At 54.6% G+C, this 25,470-nt stretch overlaps 1 protein-coding gene across 5 annotated transcripts in view; it reads left to right on the plus strand.

Moving 5' to 3' along the window:
- The window catches only part of NBL1 (NBL1, DAN family BMP antagonist), a 282,591-nt gene extending 257,121 nt beyond the window's left edge, over positions 1 to 25,470 (plus strand). For 2 of the 5 annotated variants that reach the window (XM_050793146.1, XM_050793135.1), the window contains exons 2-5: positions 10,577 to 10,682; positions 22,072 to 22,260; positions 22,382 to 22,493; positions 23,917 to 25,470. In XM_050793146.1, coding sequence (XP_050649103.1) covers positions 22,091 to 22,260; positions 22,382 to 22,493; positions 23,917 to 24,180 — 546 coding nt within the window. In that variant the 5' untranslated portion in view covers positions 10,577 to 10,682; positions 22,072 to 22,090 and the 3' untranslated portion in view covers positions 24,181 to 25,470. Of the gene's footprint in view, positions 1 to 10,413; positions 10,683 to 22,071; positions 22,261 to 22,381; positions 22,494 to 23,916 lie in introns of those variants that run through there. The other 3 variants (XM_050793141.1, XM_050793149.1, XM_050793131.1) reach the window with 3 other exon arrangements.

Genomic DNA, 25,470 nt, shown 5'->3' on the forward strand with positions numbered 1-25,470 from the left:
CCCTTGGCCCCCAAAACCAACCATAAAACTTCTTTCTGGTCTGGACCTGTTATCTGTAAAGCCTCAGTTTGATTGAGGATGGGGAGCCTTGGGAATTTCTTTGACCTCTCCAAAATCTCTGCAAGTCTTCCAAATGGACTCCCGGCTTTCCATCTCTCCCTCTCCCACCAGTCTTAACAAGATTTTATGCATGTTGTTTTCTGCTCAGAAATCTTCAGTGGCTCTCCAATAGGCACAGAATATACGTCCCAATTTCTTAGCCTAGACTTCAAAGCCACTTAACTCCTATCTCCACCTCATCCCATGTGGAGCAGGATAGGGGCTAAGAGCAGGGGCTCTGGAATCAGGCCTGCAGGGTTTGAATTCCAATTCTTCCACTTATTAGCTGCGGGGCCTCGGAAGTTGTTTACTCTGTCCATGCCTCAGTTTCCTCATCCACAAATGGGAAAAATGATAATACCTCCCTCAAAAGATTATTACCTGCATGAGAATTAATTAATATATGAAAAGCCCCTTCATCAGTAGCTGATACATAGTAATGTTAGACCATTGCCTCCCGACACACCCTTTTTAATCTAGTCTCCACATGGCAGCCAGTGTTAAATTGGGTTATATAATTTCTCTGCTCAGAATTCCCCAATGGCTTCTCATCCCATTTGGAGAAAAAGTCAAAGTCGATGCAGTGGACTGTAGGACTCTATAAGACCTGGCCCTCTTGGTACGTCTCTGACCTTGACTCCCACCCACCCCTCCCTCGCTCCTCTGCTCCTGTCCTCCTGTTGTTGTCCCTGCACACACAGGCCCATTCCCACCCTCAGGCCTCCTTTGTACTTGCTTTTCTTCCTTCCTTCCCTCCTTCCTTCCTTCCCTCCTTCCTTCCTTCCCTCCCTCCCTCCCTCCCTCCCTCCCTCCCTTCCTTCCTTCCTTCCTTCCTTCCTTCCTTCCTTCCTTCCTTCCTTCCTTCCTCCCTCCCTCCCTCCCTCTCTCGCTCCTTTGTTTCTTCTTTCTCTCTCTCTCTCTCTCTCTCTCCCCCCCCCCCTTTTGTTTTGAGACAGAGTCTCGCTCTGTTGCCAGGCTGGAGTGCAGTGGTGAGATCTCGGCTCACTGCAACCTCCAGCTCCCTGGTTCAAACAATTGGCTTGCCTCAGCCTCCTGAGTAGCTGGGACTACAGGCATGTGCCACCATGCCCAGATAATTTTTGTATTTTTTTTTTTTTCAGTAGAGATGGGGTTTCACCATGTTGGCCAGGATAGTCTCGATTTCTTGTCCTCATGATCCGCCTGCCTCGGCCTCCCAAAGTGTTGGGATTACAGGTGTGAGCCACCAAGTCCGGCCTGTGGTTGCTCTTCTCTACATAGACCGCTCTTCCCCTAGAGACCCATGCAGTCTGCTCCTTTATCTCCTTCAAGTCTTGGCTCAAATGTCACCTTTGTCGGGCATGGTGGCTCATGCCTGTAATCCTAGCACTTTGGGAGGCTGAGGTGGGAGGATCACTTGAGCCCAGGAGTTTGAGGGCAGCCTGGGCAACACAGGGAGAGACTCTGTCACTACCAAAAATACAGAAATTAGCTGGGTGTGGTGGCGTGCGCTGTAATCTCAGCTACTCAGAAGGCCAAGACGGGAAGATCACTTGAGCCCAGGAGGTCAAGACCAGCCTGGGCAACATGGCAAAACCCCATCTCTCCAAAACATACAAAAATTAGCCGCGCATGGTGGCATGCGCCTGTAGTTCCAGCTACCGGGTGTGGGGTCCGTAGAGGCTGAGATGGGAACATCGCCCAATGAGCCGAGATTGCACTCCAGCCTGGGCAACAAAGTGAGATCCTGTCTCAAAAAAAAAAAAAAAAAAAAAAAATGTTGCCTACTCAGGGAGACCTTCCCTGAACACTCCAGTTTTTGTAACCCTCCCCCTGTCTGGACACACACAGACTCTAACTCCCTTTCCTGCTTTCTTTTTCTCTATGGCATTATATTTACCTACCTATTTTGTTGGTTGTCTATCTTCTCCCACTAGAATGTAAACTCCCTGAAGCCAGAGAATTTCATTGTTTTTTTCCACTGCTGTATCCTTAGCACCTACATAGAACCTGGTACATGGTAGGCACTCAGTAACCATTTGCTGAGTAACTGAATATTAGTATATTAACTATTTCAATCAAACTACTTATCGATTTATGAAACATCCCTTATCAAGGGGTGACAAATGCATTCAAACAAGGAAGTTCCTTTTTTTTTCTTTGTATTTTTGTATTTTTAGTAGAGGCGGGGTTTCACCATGTTGGCCAGGCTGGTCTTGAACTCTCGACTTCAAGTGATCTGCCCGCCTTGGACTCCCAAAGTGCTGGAATTATAGATGTAAGCCACTGTGCCTGGCCCAGCAAGCCTTCTGTAGCCATGCCAGCCCCCTGGGAGTTCTTCCTTCTCTGAGCCCCCATGGCCCTCATGTCTGGGCAACCTCCTTGGCAATAAGCCTTCCCTTTGCTGATTCATATGCAGGTCCTTTTCTCTTAGAGGGCAGCTCGCATGCCTTATCCTATCTGAAATACCTTGCACTATGCTGGACACTTAGCAAGTAGTCTAAAAAACACTGTTGCTTTAGTCAAAAATTTTTATGAGGCAAGTAACACACTCCTTCAAGTCAGTTTGAGATCATGAGATCCTGGGGAAACTCATAGAATCCAAGGTAAAGGAGAACATTGAGGATGCACTGGCAAGAACCAAGCCCTCATCAGCTCCTTCAGCAGCCAGAGTTCTCGAGAATTCTACCCTTAGGGGTTGCAGTTCTCCCACATGGACAGTATGCCTCTCAGTTCAGAAAGATAGTTTGATAGGCTAAGCCTGGGTCAGACATCCTCTCTGTTCCAATCCCCTTTGTCCAGGAGGGCAGGTTCGCGAAGAAAAAGAATGGCTGCTGGGTGCCCTGTGTGTATCTGTGTGTATCTGTGCATGTGGTTGGAGACCGGCTCTCTAGTAGAACGGCTGGGCAGATACAGAAATTCTTTTGTGCCTTCTTTTCCTCTGACTCCCATGTTCCTAAAAAGTTGATTTTTTTCAATGAATGTATCTGGAGCACAAAAATCTCAAGAAAAAATATTGCTATAGAAAAGGATAAACCTATCAAGTCTGCTACAGAATAGAAAAACCTATTAAAATTTTCATATCTGTGGCATATTAAATACTCACAGAAGGGCCCACTCTTGGCCAGGTGCGGTGGCTCATGCCTTTATCTCAACACTTTGGGAGGCAGAGGTGGGCAGATCACCTGAGGTCAGGAGTTCCAGACCAGCCTGGCCAACATGGTGAAACCCCATCTCTACTAAAAATACAAAAATTAGCCGGGCATGGTGGTAGGCACCTGTAATCTCAGCTACTCAGGAGGTTGAGGCATGAGAATGGCTTGAACCCGGGAGGTGGAGGTTGCAGTGAGCTGAGATCGTACCACTGCATTCCAGCCTAGGTGAAAGAGTGCGACTCTGCCAAAAAAAAAAAAAAAAAAAAAAAAAAAAAAAAAAGCTGGGGAGGGCCACTCTTGAGGAGGGAGAAAAATTCTTCTCCCACTCACTGTGGATATGTGTGGGCTGCGGGGAGCTGAGAAATGGAAGGAACAAAATAGGGGAAAAAAACCTGGAGCCATGACATTGTAATAGAATTGATTTGCCGAGGCCGGGCACGATGGCCCGTGCCTGTGATCCCAGCACTTTGGGAGGCCAAGGCGGGTGAATCACAAGGTCCAGGAGTTCAAGACCAGTCTGGCCAACATGGTGAAACCCTGTCTCTACTAAAAATACAAAAGTTAGCGGGGCGTGGTGGCGGGCGCCTGTAATTCCAGGTACTCAGGAGGCTGAGGCAGGAGAATCACTTGAACCCTGGAGGTGGAGGTTGCAGTGAGAAGAGATTGCGCCATTGCACTCCAGCCTGGGCAAAAAGAGCAAAACTCCATCTTAAAAAAAAGAAAAAAAAAAAAAAAAAAGAATTGATTTACCTAACTTCTAGCCCTATGTATTGATTAAGAAGAGAACCTGGGGCTGCCCATCACCATGGCAGCCTTGTTCGCCATATTTACCATGGGGGCCAGGGTGCTGGCAATGGCTTTGTGGAGACCTGCAGGTGCCAGGCCCTTTCCTGTGAGCCCCGGTGACCCGATGCTGTCACACGGAGAATGTGTGTTACTGTGGGGTCAGACAACCACAGCTGAAGGAAACTGAATTCAGCTCGGCAGCGTATGGGGAGTCACGGGAAAGAAGAAAACAAACGAGTGGTAGTGAAGTGCCTTGATTTCCCTTCTTGATTCTTGCTCTCCCACCCTACCTACAAATAGTATTTTATTATTTTATTTTGTTTGTTTATTTATTTATTGAGATAGGTTCTTTCTCTGTCACCCAGGCTGGAGTGCAGTGGTAAGATCATAGCTCACTGCAGCCTCTAACTCCTGGGCTCAAGAGATCCTCCAACCTCAGCCTCCCAAGTAGCTGGAACTACAGGCACATGCCGCCACACCTGGCTAATTTTTAATTTTTTTTTTTTTTTTAGAGACAGGGTCTCGCTATGTTGTCCAGGCTGGTCTTGAACTCTTGGATTCAAGTGATCCTCCTGCTTCGACCTCCTAAAGTGCTGGAATTATAGGCATGAGCCACTGTACCTGGCCCTACAAAGAACATTTTACATTTTTCCATGGGGCCAAGGACCCATGGAGTCCTTGGGGCCTCATTCCTGCTCTCCCGTCCAGGCCAAGACCCTCTGCAATCCTTGAGAGGACAGGCTCTGTACTGTGGAACCCACAGTGCATGGCCACCTTCTCCTTCTGAGTATTCTGAGTCCAAGATGGGGCCTGCGGCTTCCTGACCCCACCAGCAGGGAGGAAGAGGCTAGAGGACACAGCCCAGGTGGATGGGCTCAAAGTCAGAACACCTGTTTCTGGTCCTGGATCTTCTGCTGACTTGCTGAGTGGATTTGGGCAAATCCTTTTTTCCTTTATGAGAAAGGATAATACAGCTGGGCTCGGTGGTCTTGCCTGTAATCTCAGCACTTTGGGTGGCCGAGGTGGGCAGATTGCTTGAGGTCAGGAGTTTGAGACCAGCTTGGCCAACATGGCAAAACCCTGTCTCTACTAAAAATACAAAAATTAGCCGAGTGTGGTGGCACACGCCTGCAGTCCCAGCTATTCAGCAGACTGAGGCGGGAGGATCGCATGAGCCTGGGAGGTGGAGGTTGCCGTGAGCGGAGATGGCGCCACTGCACTCCAACCTGGGCGACAGAGTGAGACTTCACCTCAAACAAACAAACAAACAAACAACCCACCATAGTAACTATCACTTCCTGAGAGCCAAGCATGTGCGGGCTCTGTGCCTCATAGTCATGTCTCTCAGTGAATTCTAGGTGATCCTGCAGATGGGTCCTATTACAATTCCTGTTTTCCAGATGAAGAAACTGAGGCTCAAGAGGTGCATTACTGGAGTAAGGTGAGAAGGCTTTGTGCTGAATCCTGGATTTGATCCAGGGCATCTGACTCCAGCGCCTTTCCTGAGCTATATATATGAAACCTCCCTGAAATAGCTTTCATTTTATGGAGCACGTGCTATTTTCCAGGAACTGTGCCGAGTGCTTTGCATCCATTTATCTTCTTGAATCCTGGCTCCATTTCATTATAATCTCACCTTAAGTGTCACCTCTTTGCGATGTTTTCTGAGGTTTCTCAGTGAGTTCGTACCTCCCCCACTACATCGCCCACTCTGGCTTAGTTCCTTCATAATACTTTTTCTCCTTTTTTTCTTTTTTTTTTTCTTTTTCTGGAGACAGAGTCTTGCTCTGTCATCCAGGCTGGACTGCAATGGTGCGATCTCAGTTCACTGCAGCCTCTGCCTCCCGGGTAGCTGGGATACAGACACGCGCCACCATGCCCAGCTAATTTTTGTATTTTTAGTAGAGATGGGGTTTCACCGTGTTGGCCAGGCTGGTCTTGAACTCCTGACCTCAGGTGATTCACCTGCCTCAGCCTCCCAAAGTGCTGAGATTATAGGCGTGAGCCCCCACACCCGGCCTCTTCTTTTTTTTCTTTTAAATAAATATTATTATGATGATTATTTTTCAAGACAGAATCTCACTCCATCGCCCAGGCTGGAGCGCACTGGCGCGATCTCGGTTCACTGCAACCTCTGCCTCCCAGGTTCAAGCAATTCGATCTCGGTTCACTGCAACCTCTGCCTCCCAGGTTCAAGCAATTCGATCTCGGTTCACTGCAACCTCTGCCTCCCAGGTTCAAGCAATTCTCCTGCCTTAGCCTTCCAAGTAACTGGGATTACAGGTGCCCACCACCACGCCAGGCTAATTTTTGTCTTTTTAGTAGAGACAGGGTTTCACCGTGTTGGCCAGGCTGGTCTTGAACTCCTGACCTCAAATGATCCACCCACCTCAGCCTCCTAAAGTGCTGGGATTACAGGAGTGAGCCATGGCACCTGCCTCTTTTAAATAAATATTAAACAACTGAACTTGGAACCTTCAGAACACATTGGTTATGTGAGATCCACTCATCTGTTTATCTGTTGCACAATCTGCCTGGGTGTGGCAGAACATAAGCTCCTTGGAGGCTGGGACCTTATTGGTCTAGTCTATTGTTGTGTCCTCAACACCTCTGTGCGTGTCTGGCACATAATAGGCACAATAAATATTTGTTGGATAAATGAATGACTCCAGACAACAAATCTATGGCGTACATAGCACTACTAACTGCATTTTACAGATAAGGGAACCAAGGCCCAGGTGTGAAACAACTAGCACAGAGTCAAAGGGCGATGCAGCAAAAATGTAAACCCTGAGCCTCCCCTGATGAGTCCGAATGGCTCCTCCTAGCTCCAAACCTGAAGTGTGAACACCCTTATCTTTATCGTAAAAAGAGAGGGCCTGGGTACCAACCCTCTGTTCAGTGGGCTGGACTGGGAAGGCAGGCCTTTTGCTTGTTTTCATTCTGTTTCTCCACCGAGAGTGCAGAGGTTTGGACCCCCGTTGAGGCCAGACTGACAGGATTGGAGGAAACAGCTGGGCTGAGTCCGTGCCCTGCAGGAGGGAGCTCACATTCCCGGACTCTGGGAGACAGCAGCTCCCCACAGCTCAGTCACATTCCAGGTCGGTCATTTTCCTGAGCCCAGATGTTTGCTAATGAGCTGGGGAGAGGGGCTTTCAGCCCTGAGCCCCAGTTCTGGGCCCCACATTACCTCGGCCCCAAGAGGCTGGCCCAGGGCCAGGAGGCTCTGGCCTCAGGCCCATGCCCTGTGCCAGCCAGGCCTGTAGGGGCAGCTGGAACACCACTGCCAACCAGGTGCATCTGCTCAAGCTGGGAGACTCTGACGTGACAGGTTCTGCCTTTCCCACTGGGGCCCCTGGGTCCGGTCACCAGTGCAGCATCCCTGCTGCAGCCTGATGGGGAGGAGCATTGAGGCAGCCGAGAGGGTGGAGAGGGTGTGGTGGGCACGGAAGCATGGACTTTGGTGTTGACAGATCTGGGCTCAAGTCCAGGCTTTGTCAATTACTAGCAATGTGGTCTTGAGCAGGTAATGACACTTTTTGGTGTCTCGATTTTTCTCACCTGTAAAACGGGAACAATGATGGGACGTGGTAAGGATTAGAGATGAAGCAGACAGAGTGGCCAGCATAATGCCTGGCACAAAATGGGTAGACATTACTACCAACTTACTTCTCAGGCCCCCTGCCCACACTGTAGCTTTCCAATAGTTATCAGTCATCACCAGACAGATGGTGACTCAACTCCAAACCCTTTGTCCCTGATTAGGAGGCTGGTGGTGTTCTTGAACCTCCCCGTGTTTGAGAGATGGTGGGCTGCCCTGTCAAAGGCGCTGGCTGGAAGTTGTGGCTTCTACTCCTGGCTCTATGTGTGATCTGACCAGCTCATCAGGCTCCACAATTAGCTTTCTGCAATGTGGGAGTGGATTCTCACAAAATGTAAAACTCCACTTTCCACCCTGCTCAGGGTCTGCATGAAAGATGGTGGTGGTAAGCTTTGGTTGCAAAATGGTAAATATTTCCTGAGTGTCTAGTGTGTACAGTGCAGTGAGGCTGGTTTCTGTAGTACATGGTACATGGTTATCCAACAGACATTAGCGGGCATGGGCTCTTACCGTGTGACTTTAGGCAAGTTACTTAACTTTTCTCTAGACGTTCCTTTTTTCACTTTTTTTTTTTTTTTGAGACAAGGCCTCGCTGGAGTGACAAGCTCATTAGGTTCCACAATTAGCCTTCTGTAATGTCGTCCAGGCTGGAGTACGGTGGCATAATCACAGCTCACTACAGCCTCAAACTCCTGGGATCAAGTGATCTTCCTGCGTCAGGATTTTTTCCACTTTTGTTATTTTATTTATTTATTTATTTGTTATTTATTTATTTATTTTTTGAGACAGAGTCTCACTCTGTCTCCAGGCTGGAGTGCAGTGGTGCAATCTCGGCTCACTGCAACCTCCACCTCTCAGATTCAAGTGATTCTCCCTGCCTCAGCCTCCCGAGTAGCTGGGACTACAGGCGCATGCCACCACACCTGGCTGATTTTTGTATTTTTAGTAGGACAGGGTTTCACCATATTGGCCAGGCTGGTCTCGAACTCCTGACCTCAAGTGATCCGCCTGCCTTGGCCTCCCAAAGTGCTGGGATTACAGGCATGAGCCACGGTGCCCAGTACTTTTAAAATAGAGACAATACTTACCTCATAGGTTTATTGTGAGAGTGGCAACAGCTTGCAGTGGGATGAGGCACATGGTAAGGTGCTCAATATGTGTGAACTATTATAACGGTCATAGTTACCATTAAGGGGAGACCTATCTGTGCTACATCAAACGGGGATAATAATTACTTTATTCGCTGGGCGTGGTGACTCACGACTGTAATCCCAACACTTTGGGAGGCCCAGGCGGGTGGATCACTTGAGGCCAGGAGTTCGAGACCAGCCTGGGCAACATGGCAAAACCCCATCTCTACTAAAAATACAAAAACTGGCCGGGCGTGGTGGTGGGCACCTGGAATCCCAGCTACTCGGGAGGCTGAGAATTGCTGGAACCCAGGAGGCAGAGGTTGCAGTGAGCGGAGATCTCGCCATTGCATTTCAGCCAGGGTAACAACAACAAAACTCCGTCTCAAAATAATAACAATAATAATAATAATAATAATTCAATCATCTCACCTGGCCTGCCCATAAGCAATGAAGACACTGAAATAAACACATGATTCCTGCCCTCAAGGTATAATGGAGGAAAGAGATGTACACAGCTATTCTAGAGGGAAACTGACATGAACAGAAGTTCTCCTCCAGTGCTCCAGGATCACACTGGAGGAGGGAGATGCTCCCAGAGGGTCTTGGGAAGGCTTTCCAATCTGGTGCTGTTAGAATATTTGCCAGAGATGAAAGGAGGGGAAGGGAATTCCGGGTAGAGGGAAGGGCGCAGGAAACAGCTAGGAGGCACAGATGCAGGCTGGGTGTGGAGGGTGCGGGTAGGCTGGAGTACACCAGGGAGTTTCCAGCAGGCCACTAGGAGCCACCCAGGATGCTCGGCAACCTCATGAGTCAGACGAGCAGGGCTGCGTCTATCTGGAAGTTTCCAGCCAAGTTAGGTAAAACACATGGACACAGGTAACTATGCTGTAAAGCAAAATCCCCAAGTCCTACAATCGTGTCCCAGTGGTGTCCCTGGGCCACCACTTTCCAGGAGCAAAGTTATTTTCTTACCCCGTTGTTAAGCACACAGAGAAGGCACGGCCGCAATCCACCCAAGTGCCCACTGATCAGATAGGAACCCCCGAGGTGAGGCTGGAAGCTGGGGCCAGGCGCTCCACTCTTCTCAGGAGTCAGAGAAGTGAGTTCATTTGCTGGCTTTCTAGTTCCTAATAGTCCCTGGGGCTTTTCGGGATGCTTAACAAGTGTGTGGGGCCGAGAGCAACGCTAGGATAACATTGGGCAAGGTTGAGTGACCCAGGTTACCAACAGCACGGACTTGAACCGGGTCGCATACCGGAGCGGGCGAGATGGGGTGCACCGCAGAACCGCAGAGTGAGGAGGGACTCCTGGTGCCGGGACGCGGCAGGCTGGGGCGCCCCATTCTTGGGGCAAGTCTGCAATGCCCGGTGCCCACAAAAGGGACACATCCATCTTTGTCACCCCGAGGCCTGGCACGGCCTGACGGCCCAGGCTCGCGAAAAGTCGGGCGGAGAGGGTGGAAGCGCAGAGAAACCCGGGGAGGGCGCTTTAGAACGGGCCAGGGCGCCCGGCTGCGCTGCCCTGCTTCTCGGGCGCCGGCCAGGCGTCCCGGCCGCCCCACCACGCCGTCGGAGCGCGCCGAAGCCCAGCCCGGGGCGGGCGGGCGGGGAGAGGGACCGGGGCCCCGGCCGCTGCGGCGCCCCCTCCTGCGCACCCGGAGGGAGAGGCCGCGCGCGCCCGCCCGCTCTTTCTGCGCGCGGCCCTCCCCGCTGCCCCCGCCCTCGCGCCCTGTTTGGAGGGAGCCACCCTGACGTCGGAGCCGCTCCCCCGCGCCGCGCGCCCGCCCGGGGCCGCAGACGGCGCGCAGCGCAGCCCAGCCGAGCGTCGCGGGGCCGCCCCCAGTCCTGCCGGCCGCCTCGCCGAGCCTCCTGGGGCGCCCGGGCCCGCGACCCCCGCACCCAGCTCCGCAGGACCCGGCGGGCGCGCGCGGTAAGTCCCGCCCGGGCCGGCACGCGGGCGCCCGGCTTCCAGAGGCTTCGGCCGCGGGGGCAGCGCCGCGCCCCCAGCCCGGAGCTCCGTCCCCCGGCGCGTCCGGCGGCCGCGGGCACCGGGTGGAGGCGCCGCCGCCGAGCCCGGGAGCCTAAGGGGACCTGGCGGACGCCTCCGGACGCCGGCGCTGGGGACGTGGGCGCGGCATGGGGTGGCCGGGGGGCACCGCCGTGCCCGGAGCCCGTCCCCAGACTCGCCCCGGGGTTCCGTTTCTCGATCGGAGTTTCCGCGACCGGGAGAGAGAGGGAGCGAGGGAGGGAGATGCGTGGCCGGGCGGGCCGGGCTCGCATGTCCCCCGGTCATGCCCGGGCCTCGCCGCGCCTCTCGGCTCTGGACGTTTCCGCCTCCCGCGGCCCCCTCTGCTTCGGTCCCCACGTCCGTGTGTCTGTCCCTCCGTTGCTCCGTTTCCGCCGCTCACTTTCCCCGGGTCTGCCCGTCTCTTACCGTTCCCTGTCTGCCTCCGTGTTCGGCTGCCCGCGTTTGTGTCTCTGCCTCTCGCTTTTCTCTCCCTCTCTGTGTCTCTGCGCTGCCCTCCGTGGGGGTCTCGCCCTGTGTCTGCGCGTCTCCCTGACCCCCCGCCCTCCGATCCAGACAATCCTCCCAGTGTCGGAGGCTCGCCTTCCCCCAGCGGGGTTCACGAATAGTTTCCTAGACCGGGTGCGCCAAACCCTCCCCCTGCCTCCCGCCAGCCCCGAGGCCTGGCCCGGGTCATCTCCCTGGAATTGAGTCTGGGGCAGGGAGAGCCAGCCTTTCCGGGGGCTCAGTTTTCTTAAGAATTCCACCCCCGCGAGGCCGGCTGGACGACAGGCCCTGCTGCGGGCCACCTGCCCGGCCCGCTCCCAGGGCGGGGCGATTCTGATCTTTTACAAGCGGCGGCAGAGGGGGCAGCCGCCCGCCTTGGCGTGGCCGGGGGTTGGCGGGCATCAAGGGAGAAGGCCATACTTCCAGGCTTTCGGAGGCCCTGGCTCCCCTAGCTGGACGCCACCAGCCTGTAACTAGGGGCACCCCAGGAAAACAGAGGTCAGGGCTGGAGGCCAAAGACCGGGCGCTGGCCGGGAAGCAATTTGTCAACAAGGAGCCCCTTACCCTTTGTTACTGCGGAATGGGGCCTCCCTAGACTCCCCCAGATGCTGGGACTGCTTGGGCGTGGTTTGCCTTGAGTTGGGGCCAAAGAAAAGGCGAGGCTGCAGCGTTTCCTCGGTGACCCTCACCCCTCTCCACCCACCCCTGCAAACTGGACCTCTCTCCCGGGCCTGTGTTTTGGAGGGGTGGACACGGGAGTAGGTGTTCTGCATCGGCCAGTGATATGGCCTCATTATTTTAAAGTGAAATTTCAGGCTGAGTTTAGCTGCTTCCCCCGACCCACAACCCCAAGGGTCGGAGGATGCCGGAGCAGGCAGGGTTGTTGGTGAGGTCTGCAGTGGAACTTCTGCTGAGCAGATGTGCAGCCCGGCCCTGCAGCAGCTCATTAGCATGGATTTGTTTTGGAGACTGTTTTTGGTCTGCGGGCAGGAGGGTTTGCGGTAAGGAAGGCCTTGGCCTGGGTTGGGGGGCTGGCACAGAGGTGGCCAGGGCTGGAAGGTGCAGGCAGGCCTGGGTGACATGGGCTCGGCCCTGTGTGTCCGCCCCCTGGACAGTTGACTCATGCTCTCCCCAGTGCTGAAGGAAGGAAGGAAAAGCCACCCTGCCGTGAGACTGGGGTCGTGGAATCACAGTGGCCTTAAGCAGTATGCTGGAGCCAGGCTCCTCCCTGGGGGATCTGCTGAAATGGATGTTCCCGGCCAGGCTGCCCATTTTACAGGTTGCAAACGTGAAGCTTAGGGAGGGGAAGCAAATGGTCAGTGACTCGAGCTGTAACCATTAGATTCTCCTGACTCCAGGCACACAGAGAGCCAATGTATGAGCTTTGGCCAGAACTCGTCCTCAAACCCCAGGGTGAGCCCAGTAAACCCAGTCGGGCTGACCAGAGCTGGGGCCTGACCTGGGTGAGCAGGGAGCCCCAGGCCTGACACTGCCTTGCCCCTTCACAGAGCAATATTTTCAGTTGCACCACTCAAGGAAGTCCCTGTGCTCATTCCAAAACCTGGAGCGATCGCCCCGCCCTTGCCAAGCCCCAAGCCTAGGGCTGCAGCCCAGCCGCCCTCCACACCCTCTGCACCCAGCAGCACACTCAGCCTGACGGCGGGGCACAGCCTGTTTTCTTGAAGTTGGATTTTGGAGGAGGCTGGTGTCTCCACGACCCTGTCTTAGAGTCTGAGTGGGATCTTCCTCCCAGTTCCCACCCTGGCAGGGAATCATGTTGGGCGGCCCTTGACAGTTTCTAAAATTCATTCCCAGCTGTCATCCCACTTGCTTGAGTTTCACCTCAAGGTTTTCCCTAAATCCAGGCTCACTGCGGCAGATGCAGCCCAGACTGAAATAGCCTCAGGACCTGCCCAGGGTCCTGTGGGAGCGAGGGGCAGAAGGAAGCAGGCAGAAGCCAGGGAGGATAAGAGGCCCAAGGTAGCACTGAAAGTGACATGACTGAGGAATTAACTCTGATGGGTGATCTCTCCAGAGGTTTCCATGTATTCTTCAGTTTAATTCTCACAGCTGTCTGTGAGCTGGATATTAGCACTATCCCCACTTTGCAGATGAGGAAACTGAGGTACAGAAAGGTTAAAATGGGACCAAGTGATCCCAGTGCTTTGGGAGGCTGAAGTGGGAGTTCAAGACCAGCCTGGTCAACAAAGGGAGACCTCGTCTCTCCAAAAACTTAGCTGGGCATGGTGGTGTATGCCTGTAGTACCAGCTACTCGGGAGGTTGAGGTGGGAGGATCGCTTGAGCCCCAGAGTTTGAGGCTGCCATGAACTATGATTGTGCCACCACACTCCAGCCTGGGCAACAGAGTGAGATCCTGTTACAAACAAAAACATAAAAATAAAAAGAGAAAGACTGGAATGACTGAACTACGATTTGAACTCAAGTCTGTCATAACTGTGGAGAATGGAGGAGAAGAGCCAGACCCTACCCTTAGTGAGTGTGGGGGCAGAGGAAAGGTGGGAGAGGCAGGGGAGGGGGAGCATCTGGTTTGACAGCCACAAACACTGCATGCTCGTTGTGCGTGCGGACTGCGGTGTTACCTGAATGCTGAGCCCACAGGTAGAATCGTCCATCCCTATCAGCTGGGGCCAAGTGTGGGAAGGTTCCCAGAGGAGGTTCTGGAAGCAGGAGGTGAAGATGGGGAGGGAGAGCCCCACCTTTCCACTGAGGATTCATCAGCCCTGCCCTCCATGGCTCTGCACTGAGTGGTTGCTGGAACCGGTAACAGGAAAGGCCTGGGGTGTGTGTGTGCATGCGTGTGGTTGTGTGTGCGTGTGTGTGTGGTGTGTGTGTGCGTGTGTGTGGTTGTGTGTGCGTGTGTGTGTGCGTGTGTGTGCGTGTGTGTGCGTGTGTGTGGGGTGTGTGTGCGTGTGTGTGGGGGTGTGTGTGCGTGTGTGTGGGTGTGTGTGCGTGTGTGTGGATGTGTGTGCGTGTGTGTGGTGGTGTGTGCGTGTGTGTGGGGGGTGTGTGTGCGTGTGTGTGGGGTGTGTGCGTGTGTGTGGTTGTGTGTGCGTGTGCGTGTGTGTGGGGTGTGTGTGCGTGCGTGTGCGTGTGTGTGCGCGTGTGTGTGGGGTGTGTGCGTGTGTGTGGGGTGTGTGCGTGTGTGTGTGGTTGTGTGTGCGTGTGTGTGGGGTGTGTGTGCGTGTGTGTGTGGTGTGTGTGCCTGTGTGTGTGGGGTGTGTGCCTGTGTGTGTGGGGTGTGTGTGCGTGTGTGGTTGTGTGTGCGTGTGTGTGTGGTTGTGTGTGCGTGTGTGTGTGCGTGTGTGTGGGGTGTGTGTGCGTGTGGTTTTGTGTGCATGTGTGTGTGCGTGTGTGTGGTTGTGTGTGTGTGTGTGTGCGTGTGTGTGTGGTGTGGGGTGTGTGTGTGGGGGGTGTGTGTGTGTGTGTGGTTGTGTGTGCGTGTGTGTGGTGTGTGTGTGCGTGTGTGTGTGTGTGTGTGTGTGTGGTGTGGGGTGTGTGTGTGGGGGGGTGTATGTGTGCGTGTGCTTGTGTGGATGTGCATTTTCTTGTGCGTAGATAGGCACGCTTATATGTGTGTGTGTGTGCGCTTTGTTCTTAGGGGGTGCAGGTGGTTTGGGGTATGCCTGCTTTTGTGTGTGTGTGGGTCTGGGGTGAGTGGATACACTCTACCTTGAAAATCCTGGTATATCTGGCCTTGAGTGACCCTGAATATTCAGGCTTAATCCAGAAGAGGAACTGGGGAGGATAGTTCACTTGTTATACCAAAGCCGATCCGCTCTACAAAGGGTTTCGTGGTGGTCGGGAGTCAGGAAGGGGCTGGTGTTTCTTGAAATCTAGGCCGCTCCCGTGTATTTAGGGTGCATTTAGGATGCCTTGCCAGGTGCTAGAATCCAGGCAGTGGGGCTCGGGGGCCCCAGCAGCAGTGCTGTTAATCGAAGCCTCTTTCCTGGGGACTGGGAGGCCGTTTCTCCTGGTCCGGCTGGGCTTCAGAGTCCCGTGGGGAGCACATTCAGGTGCCCAGGCCATGCCTCGTACCTGGGGGGTCACACAAGGAGGGCCGGGCCCCGGCATCTCAGTTTTGGCGGGCATCTCAGGAAAGAGGCTTCACAGGCCTGACCCCCAAGCTCGCCTTCCTGGGGGACCCTCTGGACCGGGGCTTCCAGGAAAGCAGCCAGGGCAGGGCTGCTGTGTTTGTTCCTGCTCTTCCCCGGAGTGGGAGCTATGGGTGGGTCACTTCCTTGACCTGTGCCTCAGTTTCCACAGTGCCAAAATGGGTCTGCTGGTGTCACCTCCCAGGGAATTTCCTTTCTGTGTGGGCAGCAGCTCAGAATGTACCAGGCATTGGCAGGGGGCCGCTGAGGAAGTGGAGGGCTTGGATTTGGGAGTGGTGGGTGGGTGGGGTTGGGAAGAAGACACTCACCTGTGCTAAGGACACCTCCTTTACAGCCTCACAGCGCCCCCGTGAGGAAGGATAGTGTCACACATACCTTTACCTGGGCTGCAAGAGCCAGGGGCAGCCATGGCCACAAGACAGTTGGCTAGGGAGTCAGCAATGGGATTTGACCTCTGGTTTATGGAGCCCCCAAGCTTTCAGTCCAGGCCGTGGCTGAACGCTAGGGTGCTAACAGGAATGAGAGGCACAGTCGGCTGGGGCAACGGCAGGAGCTCCAGGCCTCATCCTAACTCCAGATTCCATCCTTTCTTGCTTCTTTCTCTTCCGTGAACCTTTTCACCTGCCAGGGTAGCCGGGGGTTGAACCTGCTACCATCCAGGTTCAAATCCCGGTTCTCCTGTTTACTGACAGTGAAAGCCCAAGCAGATTTCTTAGCCTCTCTGTGCCTCAGTTTCTTCATCGAAAAATGGAGGAAAGAATAGGATCAGGCGGTTGTTGTAGGACAGAATAAATTAATATCCAGTCACACACCACGTAATGATGAACCACATACACAATGGTGCTGCCATAAAATTATTATTATTATTATTTTGAGATGGAGTCTTACTCTGTCCCGCAGGCTGGAGTGCAGTAGTGCAATCTCGGCTCACTGCAAGCTCTGCCTCCCGGGTTCAAGTGATTCTCCTGCCTCAGCCTCCTTAGTAGCTGGGACTACGGGCATGTGCCACCACACCCAGCTAGTTTTTATATTTTTAGTAGAGATGGGGTTTCACTGTGTTGGCCAGGCTGTTCTCGAACTCCTGACCTCAAGTGATCTGACCACCTCAACCTCCCAAAATGTTGGGATTACAGGCGTGAGCCACTGCGCCTGGCCTCCCATAGGATTATAATACCTTATTTTTACTACACCTTTTCTTTCTTTCGTGATTGTGTAGTGGCACAATCCTGGTTCACTGCAGCCTCAACCCCCCAGGCCCGAGTGATCCTCTCACCTCAGCCTCCCAAGTAGCTGGGACCATAGGCATGCACCACCACGCCTGGCTAAGTTTTAAATTTTTGTAGAGATGGGATTGCCTTGTGTTGCCCAGGCTGGTCTCGAACTCCTGAGCCAAGCAATTCTCCCATCTTGGCCTCCCAAAGTGCTGAATACCTGATATAGCCTAGGTATGTAATAGACTAGACTATTCAGGTTTGAGTTCACTCTATGGTGTTCACAGAGCAACAAAATCACCTAATGGCACATTTCTCAGAGTGCATCCCCATGGCTAAGTGATGCATGACTGTAGTTGCACTCTTATATTTAGTTCAAAATTCAGAACCTCTGCTTCCCTCCTGAGAGCCATCTCTGACTGCACCAACTCCAAACAACTGCCTCCTGTTTACCCACATCCCTGGACCTCCCCTCAGGGGACTGTCTGAGTGGGCACAGCGTCTGGGCCCCCAGCTCCCTGCCCTTACCCTTGCCTTTCTCCCCACGCTCCTAAAAGTGACCCCTGCCCTCCTAGAAGTGAGTGAGTGAGTGTGGAACTGCAGGGACCTGAACGGCCCAGGGCAGGGCATTGCTTTGCCTGACTTGCTGGGGACCTTGGGACAGCCCCTTGCAGAGGAGGGAGAGACTTGGCCTGGGAGATCTCCAACTTTCCTTCCCGCCCTCGCTTTTGGGGAGTCCCATGACTTGCTGTATGACCTTCAGGGTGGGAGGAAGGGTTGAGAATCTGGGTGAGGCTCTCAAGGCTCGGGAAGGAAAGTATGATTGCTGCTTAAAAAAAAAAAGGATGAGTTGCTGCTTGAAGAAACAAAAATGCATAAACCAACAAAAAAGAAAACCTGCTAGCCAAGAGCCCACCCCACCTCTGCTGGAAAGCCCCCGGTGGGGGCAGCCTGGGCTCTTCAGGGCTGGGCAGGAGGGCGGGCGGAGGTAGGTGTGTCTGAAGGACGGCCATGTGTGGGAGAGGCTTCACCTGGCATCCTCGCCGCCTCCTGTTCCAGCCCAGCCTTGGCTCTGATGCTGGCCTAGCCTTTCCCATGATCCCCTGAGGGGAAGAGAGCTGACCTTAGTGGGTGCCTCCTAGGTGCTGAGTACCTTCATTTACTCCTCCCAGTTCTTTTCCAGGGAGGGCGCAATGCTGCCCATATTAGGGTTGAGAAAGGCGGGTTCTGAGGAGTGAACTTATTTCTGGGAGTCATACAGCTCCTAAGGGGAGGGGCTGCAGTTCAAACACTGGGGACTGCAGGCTCCACGCTTCCAGGGCGAGCCCCGGGAGAATGCTGGAGCTCCACGCTGCTGGCCCAGGGAGGCTGAGGCCCCAGCACCCTGTGGAGAGCCTGCCAGGGCCTGGTGGGTTGGGTTACAGCACCCCTCTGTGGGCACAGCTGGCCCTGTGATGACCTCAGCTGTGCACTGGAAAGGGTGGAAGGTAAGGAGGGGGCCTTCTGCCTCCGTTCGTCTCATTTCTCCTAACCTCTGCCCCAGCCTGACCCCGATAACCAGTTCCTGATCTCTGGGCCTGCAACCTCTTCCAAAAAGTCACCATTACCCCATCTCCCAGTAAGCCTCCATTAGCCTCCGCCCCAGTCTCAACACTCAGCTGCAGCCTGGTCCTGACCCACAGCCTCAGTTGTGACCTCTCCCAATTCCAACTCCAAGTGCTCACCGCAGCCTCCCTCCCTCTGTCTGTTGCTCCCTCCCTCCCTCTCTCCCTCCCTCCCTCTCTCTCTCCCTCCCTCCCTCCCTCCCTTCCTTCCTGTTTTCTTTCCTGTCCTTTTTTTCCCTTTCCTTTTCGACAGGTTCTTGCTCTGTCACCCAGTCTGGAGTGCAGGGAGGGATGCAGTCATGGCTCACTGCAGCCTCAAGCTTCTGGTCTCAAGCCATCCTCCCGCCTCAGCCTCCTACATAGCTGGACTACAGGTGTGCACATCACAACACATAATTTTTTTTTTTTTTTTTTTTTTTTTTTTTTTTTTTTTTTTTGAGACGGAGTCTCACGCTGTTGCCCAGGCTGGAGTGCAGTGGCGCGATCTCGGCTCACTGCAAGCTCCGCCTCCCGGGTTCCCGCCATTCTCCTGCCTCAGCCTCCTGAGTAGCTGGGACTACAGGCGCCCGCCACCGCGCCCGGCTAATTTTTTTGTATTTTTAGTAGAGACGGGGTTTCACTGTGGTCTCGATCTTCTGACCTTGTGATCCGCCCGCCTCGGCCTCCCAAAGTGCTGGGATTACAGGCTTGAGCCACCGCGCCCGGCCCACAACACATAATTTGATAATAAAAAATGTGATATCACAATGTGATCATAAAAAAATATTTTATTTTATTTAGAGACCAAGTCTCACTTTGCTTCCCAGGCTAGTCTTGAACTCCTGAGCTCAAGCGATCCTCCCGCTTTGGCCTCCGAAAGTGCTGTAATTACAGGGGTGAGCCACCATGCCTGGCCCAGGCTACTTTCATTACAACCCCAGTCTCAATTCCAAATCCACATCACTTCCTGCCCCAGCCACCTCCCTGGCCCCCTGTGACCTGTTGTTTCTGAGGAAGCAAGATGGGGTCAGATATAGGAGGACAAGAGTCCCTGGGCCTCTCCAAGGGTCTAGGGGGCCAGTCCAGCCCAGGGAGCCCTGGCCTTAAATGGACCTCCAGGACCCTTCAGGTGTGCTGTGGGCAGACCCTGACTCAGGAGTGAGGAAGCCTCCTGCATGCCAGGCTTGTTGAAAACTTCACTGGGTTGCCAGTTAGGGAGGAATCCATTCCGTTTTGTTAGGATGTGGTTGTACTGGAAACATGGGCTTTGTCAGTGAGACCGGAAATGCATGGGTGAGGGCCTGGATCATGACAGGAACTCATTTGGGAGGCGGCGGGGGCAGCCTGTCCGACCTCACTTCCAGCTGCCCTTCCTCCCCAGTGGGCTGGGAGTGGGGCTTATCCCGGCATTGGGGTCCTCTGAGATGGAGACCTGCAGGAGAGGGGCAGGAGCTGGGAGAACTTGCTGGATGGGGAGCAGAGCACCTGGAGGGGGTCACAGCCCTGCAGGAGCCCCGCTTAGCCAGCCCACCTTGAGACCTCTACTCCCCAGACACTTTATATAAAGTACTTGGCTCTGGGCTGGGCACAGTGGCTCACACCTGTACTCCCAGCACTTTGGGAAGCCAAAGTGGGCGGATCACTTGAGGTCAGGAGTTTGAGTCCAGCCTGGCCAACATGGTGAAACCCCATCTCTACTAAAAATACAAAAATTAGCCAGGTGTGGTGGCGAGTGCCTGTAATTCCAGCTACTCAGGAGGCTGAGGCAGGAGAATCACTTGAACCTGGGAGGCGGAGGTTGCAGTGAGCTGAGATCATGCCACGACACTTCAGCCTAGCGACAGAGTAAGACACTGTCTCAAAAAAATAGATAAGCAAGGCCAGGCGCAGTGGCTCATGCCTGTAATCCCAGCACTTTGGGAGGCCAAGGCGGGCAGATCGTGAGGTCAAGAGATTAAGACCATCCTGGCTAACACAGTGAAACCCCATCTCTACTAAAAATACAAAAAATTAGCCAGGCATGGTGGCGGGCGTCAGTAGTCCCAGCTACATGGGAGGCTGAGGCAGGAGAATGGCATGAACCCGGGAGGTGGACCTTGCAGTGAGCCAAGATCATGCCACTGCACTCCAGCTTGGGCAACAGAGCAAGACTCCGTCTCAAAAAAAAAAAGGAAATAAAAATAAAAAAATAAAGTACCTGTCTCTGCCATCTCCACGGCCCATGGTAGGATTGTCCTAAATGGGATGCCCAGTCCCAAGCCACCTGAGTCCTGGTGCTGGGCTTCTGTGGGGCCACAGGGACCAGGACCTGTCCCCTCTTCCTCCTGATTTAGCCTCACCCAGGCCCCTCTAGGGACTGTCCCAAGATAAAGAATCCCTGACTGAGGGCAGAGCTGCCTAGGAAGCCTAATCAAAATGCAGACTCCTACCCACCCTAGAACTTTTACTTCGCAAGTCCCTAGGGAATTCTGATCATTTGTCAGGTTTGGGAACCACTGGCCTGGGTCACTGCACTCATTTTACAGATGGCCGGGAAACAGGCCTGAGTGTCCCGGTCACCCAGCACGTGTGAACCCCATGCCCTTTCTCTGCTGTGCTGTCCTCCGAGGGTTTGGGGGCCTCCTTGAAGAAGGCACTACCTTCATCTCTGAACCTCTCTGAAGCCTCCCTGCCCCGTGCCTTTTGCATTGAGGGGCATGGGTGAAACTCACTGGGGCGAGTCGCCTGCAAGTGGAATCCTTTGACACAGACTGTCCTGCAGCGCCACCTTTTGGCAGATCATGGTATTGTTTTAGTATCTCGCTCCATCCTATAGCAGGGGAATTGCAAATGGCTAAGTGCTTAGCTTTGATTGGCTCCTGCTTGACTCGTGTTAAAGTGGAGCTGGGGGCAGTGATCTGTGTAGAGCCCTCGTGGATTCGAGTTTCTGATGAGGCATCTTAGAAAGCAGTACTGTCTGGTTCAGGGTCAGTTTTTTTTTGCCTGAGGTCTGGCCAGCCAAGGTGGCCCAGGAATTCACTGCAGGCCAGGTGCGGTGGCTCACGCCTGTAATCCCAGCACTTTGGACGGCTGAGGCAGGAAGATGGCTTGAGCCCCAGGAGTTTGATAGTAGCCTGGGCAACATGGCGAAACCTGGTCTTTACAAAAATTAGCCGGGCGTGGTGGCAGACGCCTGTAGTCCCAGCAACTTGGGAGGCTCAGGTGGGAGGATCACCTGAGCCCAGGGAGGTCGAGGCTTCAGTGAGCCATAATCATGCCACTGCACATATTTTCTCAAAAAACAAAACCAAAAAGAAATCACAGCAACGTGAAAGTTAAGGCTAACTTTTCAAACATCAGAATCTGACAGCAGTTGCAGTGGCTTTCCAGGAGACGTGGTGTGCAGCCAGCCCCTCGAGGGCTGTGTGGAGAATGTTTTGTGTGTTTTCCTGGATGGCCCACAGCAGCAAAGGGAGAAAGGGGGTGGTAATTTTTCAACACTGGACATGTGCTTGAACACTTCGTAACTGCAATCCTGCGCCAGGCAGTGGTACCATCTCCCCTTTTTAGATGAAGAAACTGAGGCACCGAGATAAAAAGTAACTTGCTCAAGGCAACATAGGAAGTTGTAAAACCAACACATATGGAATGTGTATTATCTGCTAGGCCCATTTAATATCTCATCTGACTTTACAGATATCCATCTGATGTAAGTACTACTCCCAGCTCCAATTGTGAGATTCAGAGGGGAGAAATAACTTGTCCAAAGTTGCACTTGGTTAGTAAGTGGGAGAGCTGGGATTGCGCCAAGGAGTCGGACGCCAGAGTCCATGCTGTAACACCACTGCCCGGTCCCCTGCACCTTGCTGTGCCTCACCTGGCACCTGTGCTCTGTTCTAGGGCTCTGGAGGCCACGGGCATGATGCTTCGGGTCCTGATGGGGGCTGTCCTCCCTGCCATGCTACTGGCTGCCCCACCGCCCATCAACAAGCTGGCACTGTTCCCGGATAAGAGTGCCTGGTGCGAAGCCAAGAACATCACCCAGATTGTGGGTCACAGCGGCTGTGAGGCCAAGTCCATCCAGAACAGGTGGGACTCAAGGGATGGGTGGGGGGATGCGGACAGGGGCCCAAGAGGGAGGAAGAGGACCAGGGCTGCCCATCCCTGCCTCCCCGACAGTGACACGGGCACGTGACCTCTCCTCCCACAGGGCGTGCCTAGGACAGTGCTTCAGCTACAGCGTCCCCAACACCTTCCCGCAGTCCACAGAGTCCCTGGTCCACTGTGACTCCTGCATGCCAGCCCAGTCGATGTGGGAGATTGTGAGTACTGCCTGCCTGCCCCACCCAGCCTCAGCCTGGAGCCTGCCTCGGTCTTGGCCTTTCTCCCCAGGCTCCTGTATTCCAGCAGATGACCACAGGGGCTTAGCAAGGCCCCACTGTGTGCAGGGTGAAGGGCTTGTGCTGGGGATGCAGACGTGGGCCTCCCCACAGGATGGCTCAGAAGTCTGACACCAACTTGTACAGGACAGGGATGTTCCCAAAGTTCCATTCTGATGTCTCTCATGGGCTGAAGTCCTTTTAGGGACTTCCTGTTGTTATAGGATGAGACCAAAATCTTTGCCCTGTCCCGAGAACCTGGCATGGCCTGGCTCAGTGGCCTTTCCAGCTTCTTCCTGCTTCCCGCCCTCCTTACTAGCTTGATGCTTAACACAGCCGCCTGCTTTCAGTTCCTCGCATCTGCTCCGTTTGCTCCTACCCCAGGGCCCTTGCACCTGTTCTTTTCCCTGCTTGGAACACCTTCTCTGTCCCCCTTCTCCAGTTCACTTCTATTCATTCTTCTGCCCTTGGCCCAAGCTGCGTTTCCTCAGGGCCCCTTTCCAGGCCCCCTGACTGGAGCCCACCCTGGTACCGTTGGCTCTCAGAGCACAGTGTGCCTCTGCTTCGAGCGCAGTTCACACTTGCAGTCTTCCACCTGCATCCGGGTGATTTTGACAGGTCTTTTCCCCCAACTAGACTCTGATTTCCTTGAGGGAAATGTCTTTGTGTCCCCAGAGCTGGCACAGGGTAGGCGCTCTGTGGAAGGGAGGAAGGAAGAGAGGAAGGGAGGGAGAAGGAAAGAAGGCACTTAGACGGGTGACGATAGGGGCAGAGTAAGAGGTAGATGGGGTTCCTGCAGGGCAAGCCTCAGCCGGGCTGGGCTTTGGGGTGGGGTTCTTTTGAGGAAGCAAAGTCTGAGCTCAGACCCAAAGGCACAGTTTGGGGCAAGTGGTAGGTGGGGTTTGGGGAACCTTCCAGGCAAAGGGAATAGCAGGTGCAGAGTCCCTGAGGCAGAGCCCAAGCACAGGATTGGTAAGAGTGGCGCAGGGTTGGGGTAGGGAGGCCAGCCAGCCGGCGGCACCGGAAGGTCCTGCGTGGCCTTAGTGAGGGGTCAGGGTTTGTCTCCAAGTGCAGGCGGGATCCGGGTGGTGGGGGGTGGATTTTAGCAGGGGCAGACCACACTGGATTTCCCTGTGGCTGCCGGTGGGGAATGGGTGGGAAGGTGGCAGGACTGGATGTGAGGGGACGGCTCTGGTGGCTTGTGCAGGGGTTCAATTTCCCCCTCCCCCTGGGACCCTGGCGCTAACTGGGCACCACAGGCGGGCTCTGGGATTCTTGGTCCCATGAGGAAGTATTACCCTAGGGGCTTCCTCGCCTGCCCCAGGCCTTTGGAAACATGCCACCCCTTCTCTCTTGCCCTCTGCAGGTGACGCTGGAGTGCCCGGGCCACGAGGAGGTGCCCAGGGTGGACAAGCTGGTGGAGAAGATCCTGCACTGTAGCTGCCAGGCCTGCGGCAAGGAGCCTAGTCACGAGGGGCTGAGCGTCTACGTGCAGGGCGAGGACGGGCCGGGATCCCAGCCCGGCACCCACCCTCACCCCCATCCTCACCCCCACCCTGGCGGGCAGACCCCTGAGCCCGAGGAACCCCCAGGGGCCCCCCACACGGAGGAAGAGGGGGCTGAGGACTGAGGCCCCCCGACTCTTCCTCCCCTCTCATCCCCCTGTGGAATGCTGGGTCTCACTCTCTGGGAAAGAGTCAGGGGAGAGGCTGAAGCCCCTCTTTGGCACTGGATGGACTTGGATACAGACTCGGACTTGGAATGCTGCCCGGTTGCCATGGAGATCTGAAGGGGAGGGGTTGGAGCCAAGCCGCACAATTTAATATATTCAAGAGTGGGGGGAGGAAGCAGAGGTCTTCAGGGTTCTTTATTTTGGGCGGGGGGTGGTCTCTTCCTGTCTGGCTTCTAGAGATGTGCCTGTGGGAGGGGGAGGAAGTTGGCTGAGCTGCTGAGTGCTGGGGGAGGCCATCCAAGATGGCATGAACCAGGCTAAGGTCCCTGGGGGTGCAGATGGTACTGCTGAGGTTCCGGGCTTAGGGTGAGCATCTCGCCAGCCTCAGGCTGGAGGGACGGGCTGGGCTAGAAAGACCACTGGCAGAAACAGGAGGCTCAGCCCCACAGGTTTCCCCAAGACCCCTCACCCCACTTCCCATCTCCAGGGGAGCGCCGCCCCAGTGGCACTGAAGTGACCCTCCCTCAGCGGAGGGGTTTGGGAGTCAGGCCTGGGCAGGACCCTGCTGACTCATGACACAGGAGCTGGGAGCCAGGCTCTCTGGGCCTTTCTCGGGCTTCCTTGGCTTGCCTGGTGGGGGAAGAGTCTTCCAAGGCCAGAGGGAGGGGTATGACCCCCCAAGACCACCCCTGAAGATGAGCATCCCCTTCCTCTCCCTGTTAGAAATGTTAGCACCCCCCACTGTCCCCCAAGTTCTAGGCCCCCCAAAAAGCTGCCAGAGCCAGCCGCCCTCTCCCAGGGATGCTCTTTCTAAATATGGATGGGTGTGGGAGGGAGGGGTTACCTCCCTTGCCCCAAGGTTCCAGAGGCCCTAGGTGGGATGGGCTCACTAAACCTCGGGGAACTCCAGGACGAGGAGGACATGGGACTCGTGTGGACAGCCAGGGTTCACTTGGGCTCTCTCTAGCTCCCCAGTTCTGCCTGCCTCCTCCCTCCCAGCTGCACTTTAACCGATAGGTGGGGACCTGGGGGGAGGCCAGGGCAGGCAGGCCATGAAGAGAGCCCCTCTGTGCCCAGCACTGCCTGCGTCTGCTCTTCAGTGCCCAGGGTGGCTGCCAGCCCACCGCCTCCTGCCTGGGGTGGCCCGGCCCTCCCGGCTGTTGCGACGCGGGCTTCTGGAGCTTGTCGCCATTGGACAATCTCCCTGACGGACCCTCAGTCTTCTCATGAATAAATTCCTTCAACGCC

Source organism: Macaca thibetana, chromosome 1 (genome assembly GCF_024542745.1).
Source record: "Macaca thibetana thibetana isolate TM-01 chromosome 1, ASM2454274v1, whole genome shotgun sequence".
NCBI lineage: Eukaryota > Metazoa > Chordata > Mammalia > Primates > Cercopithecidae > Macaca > Macaca thibetana.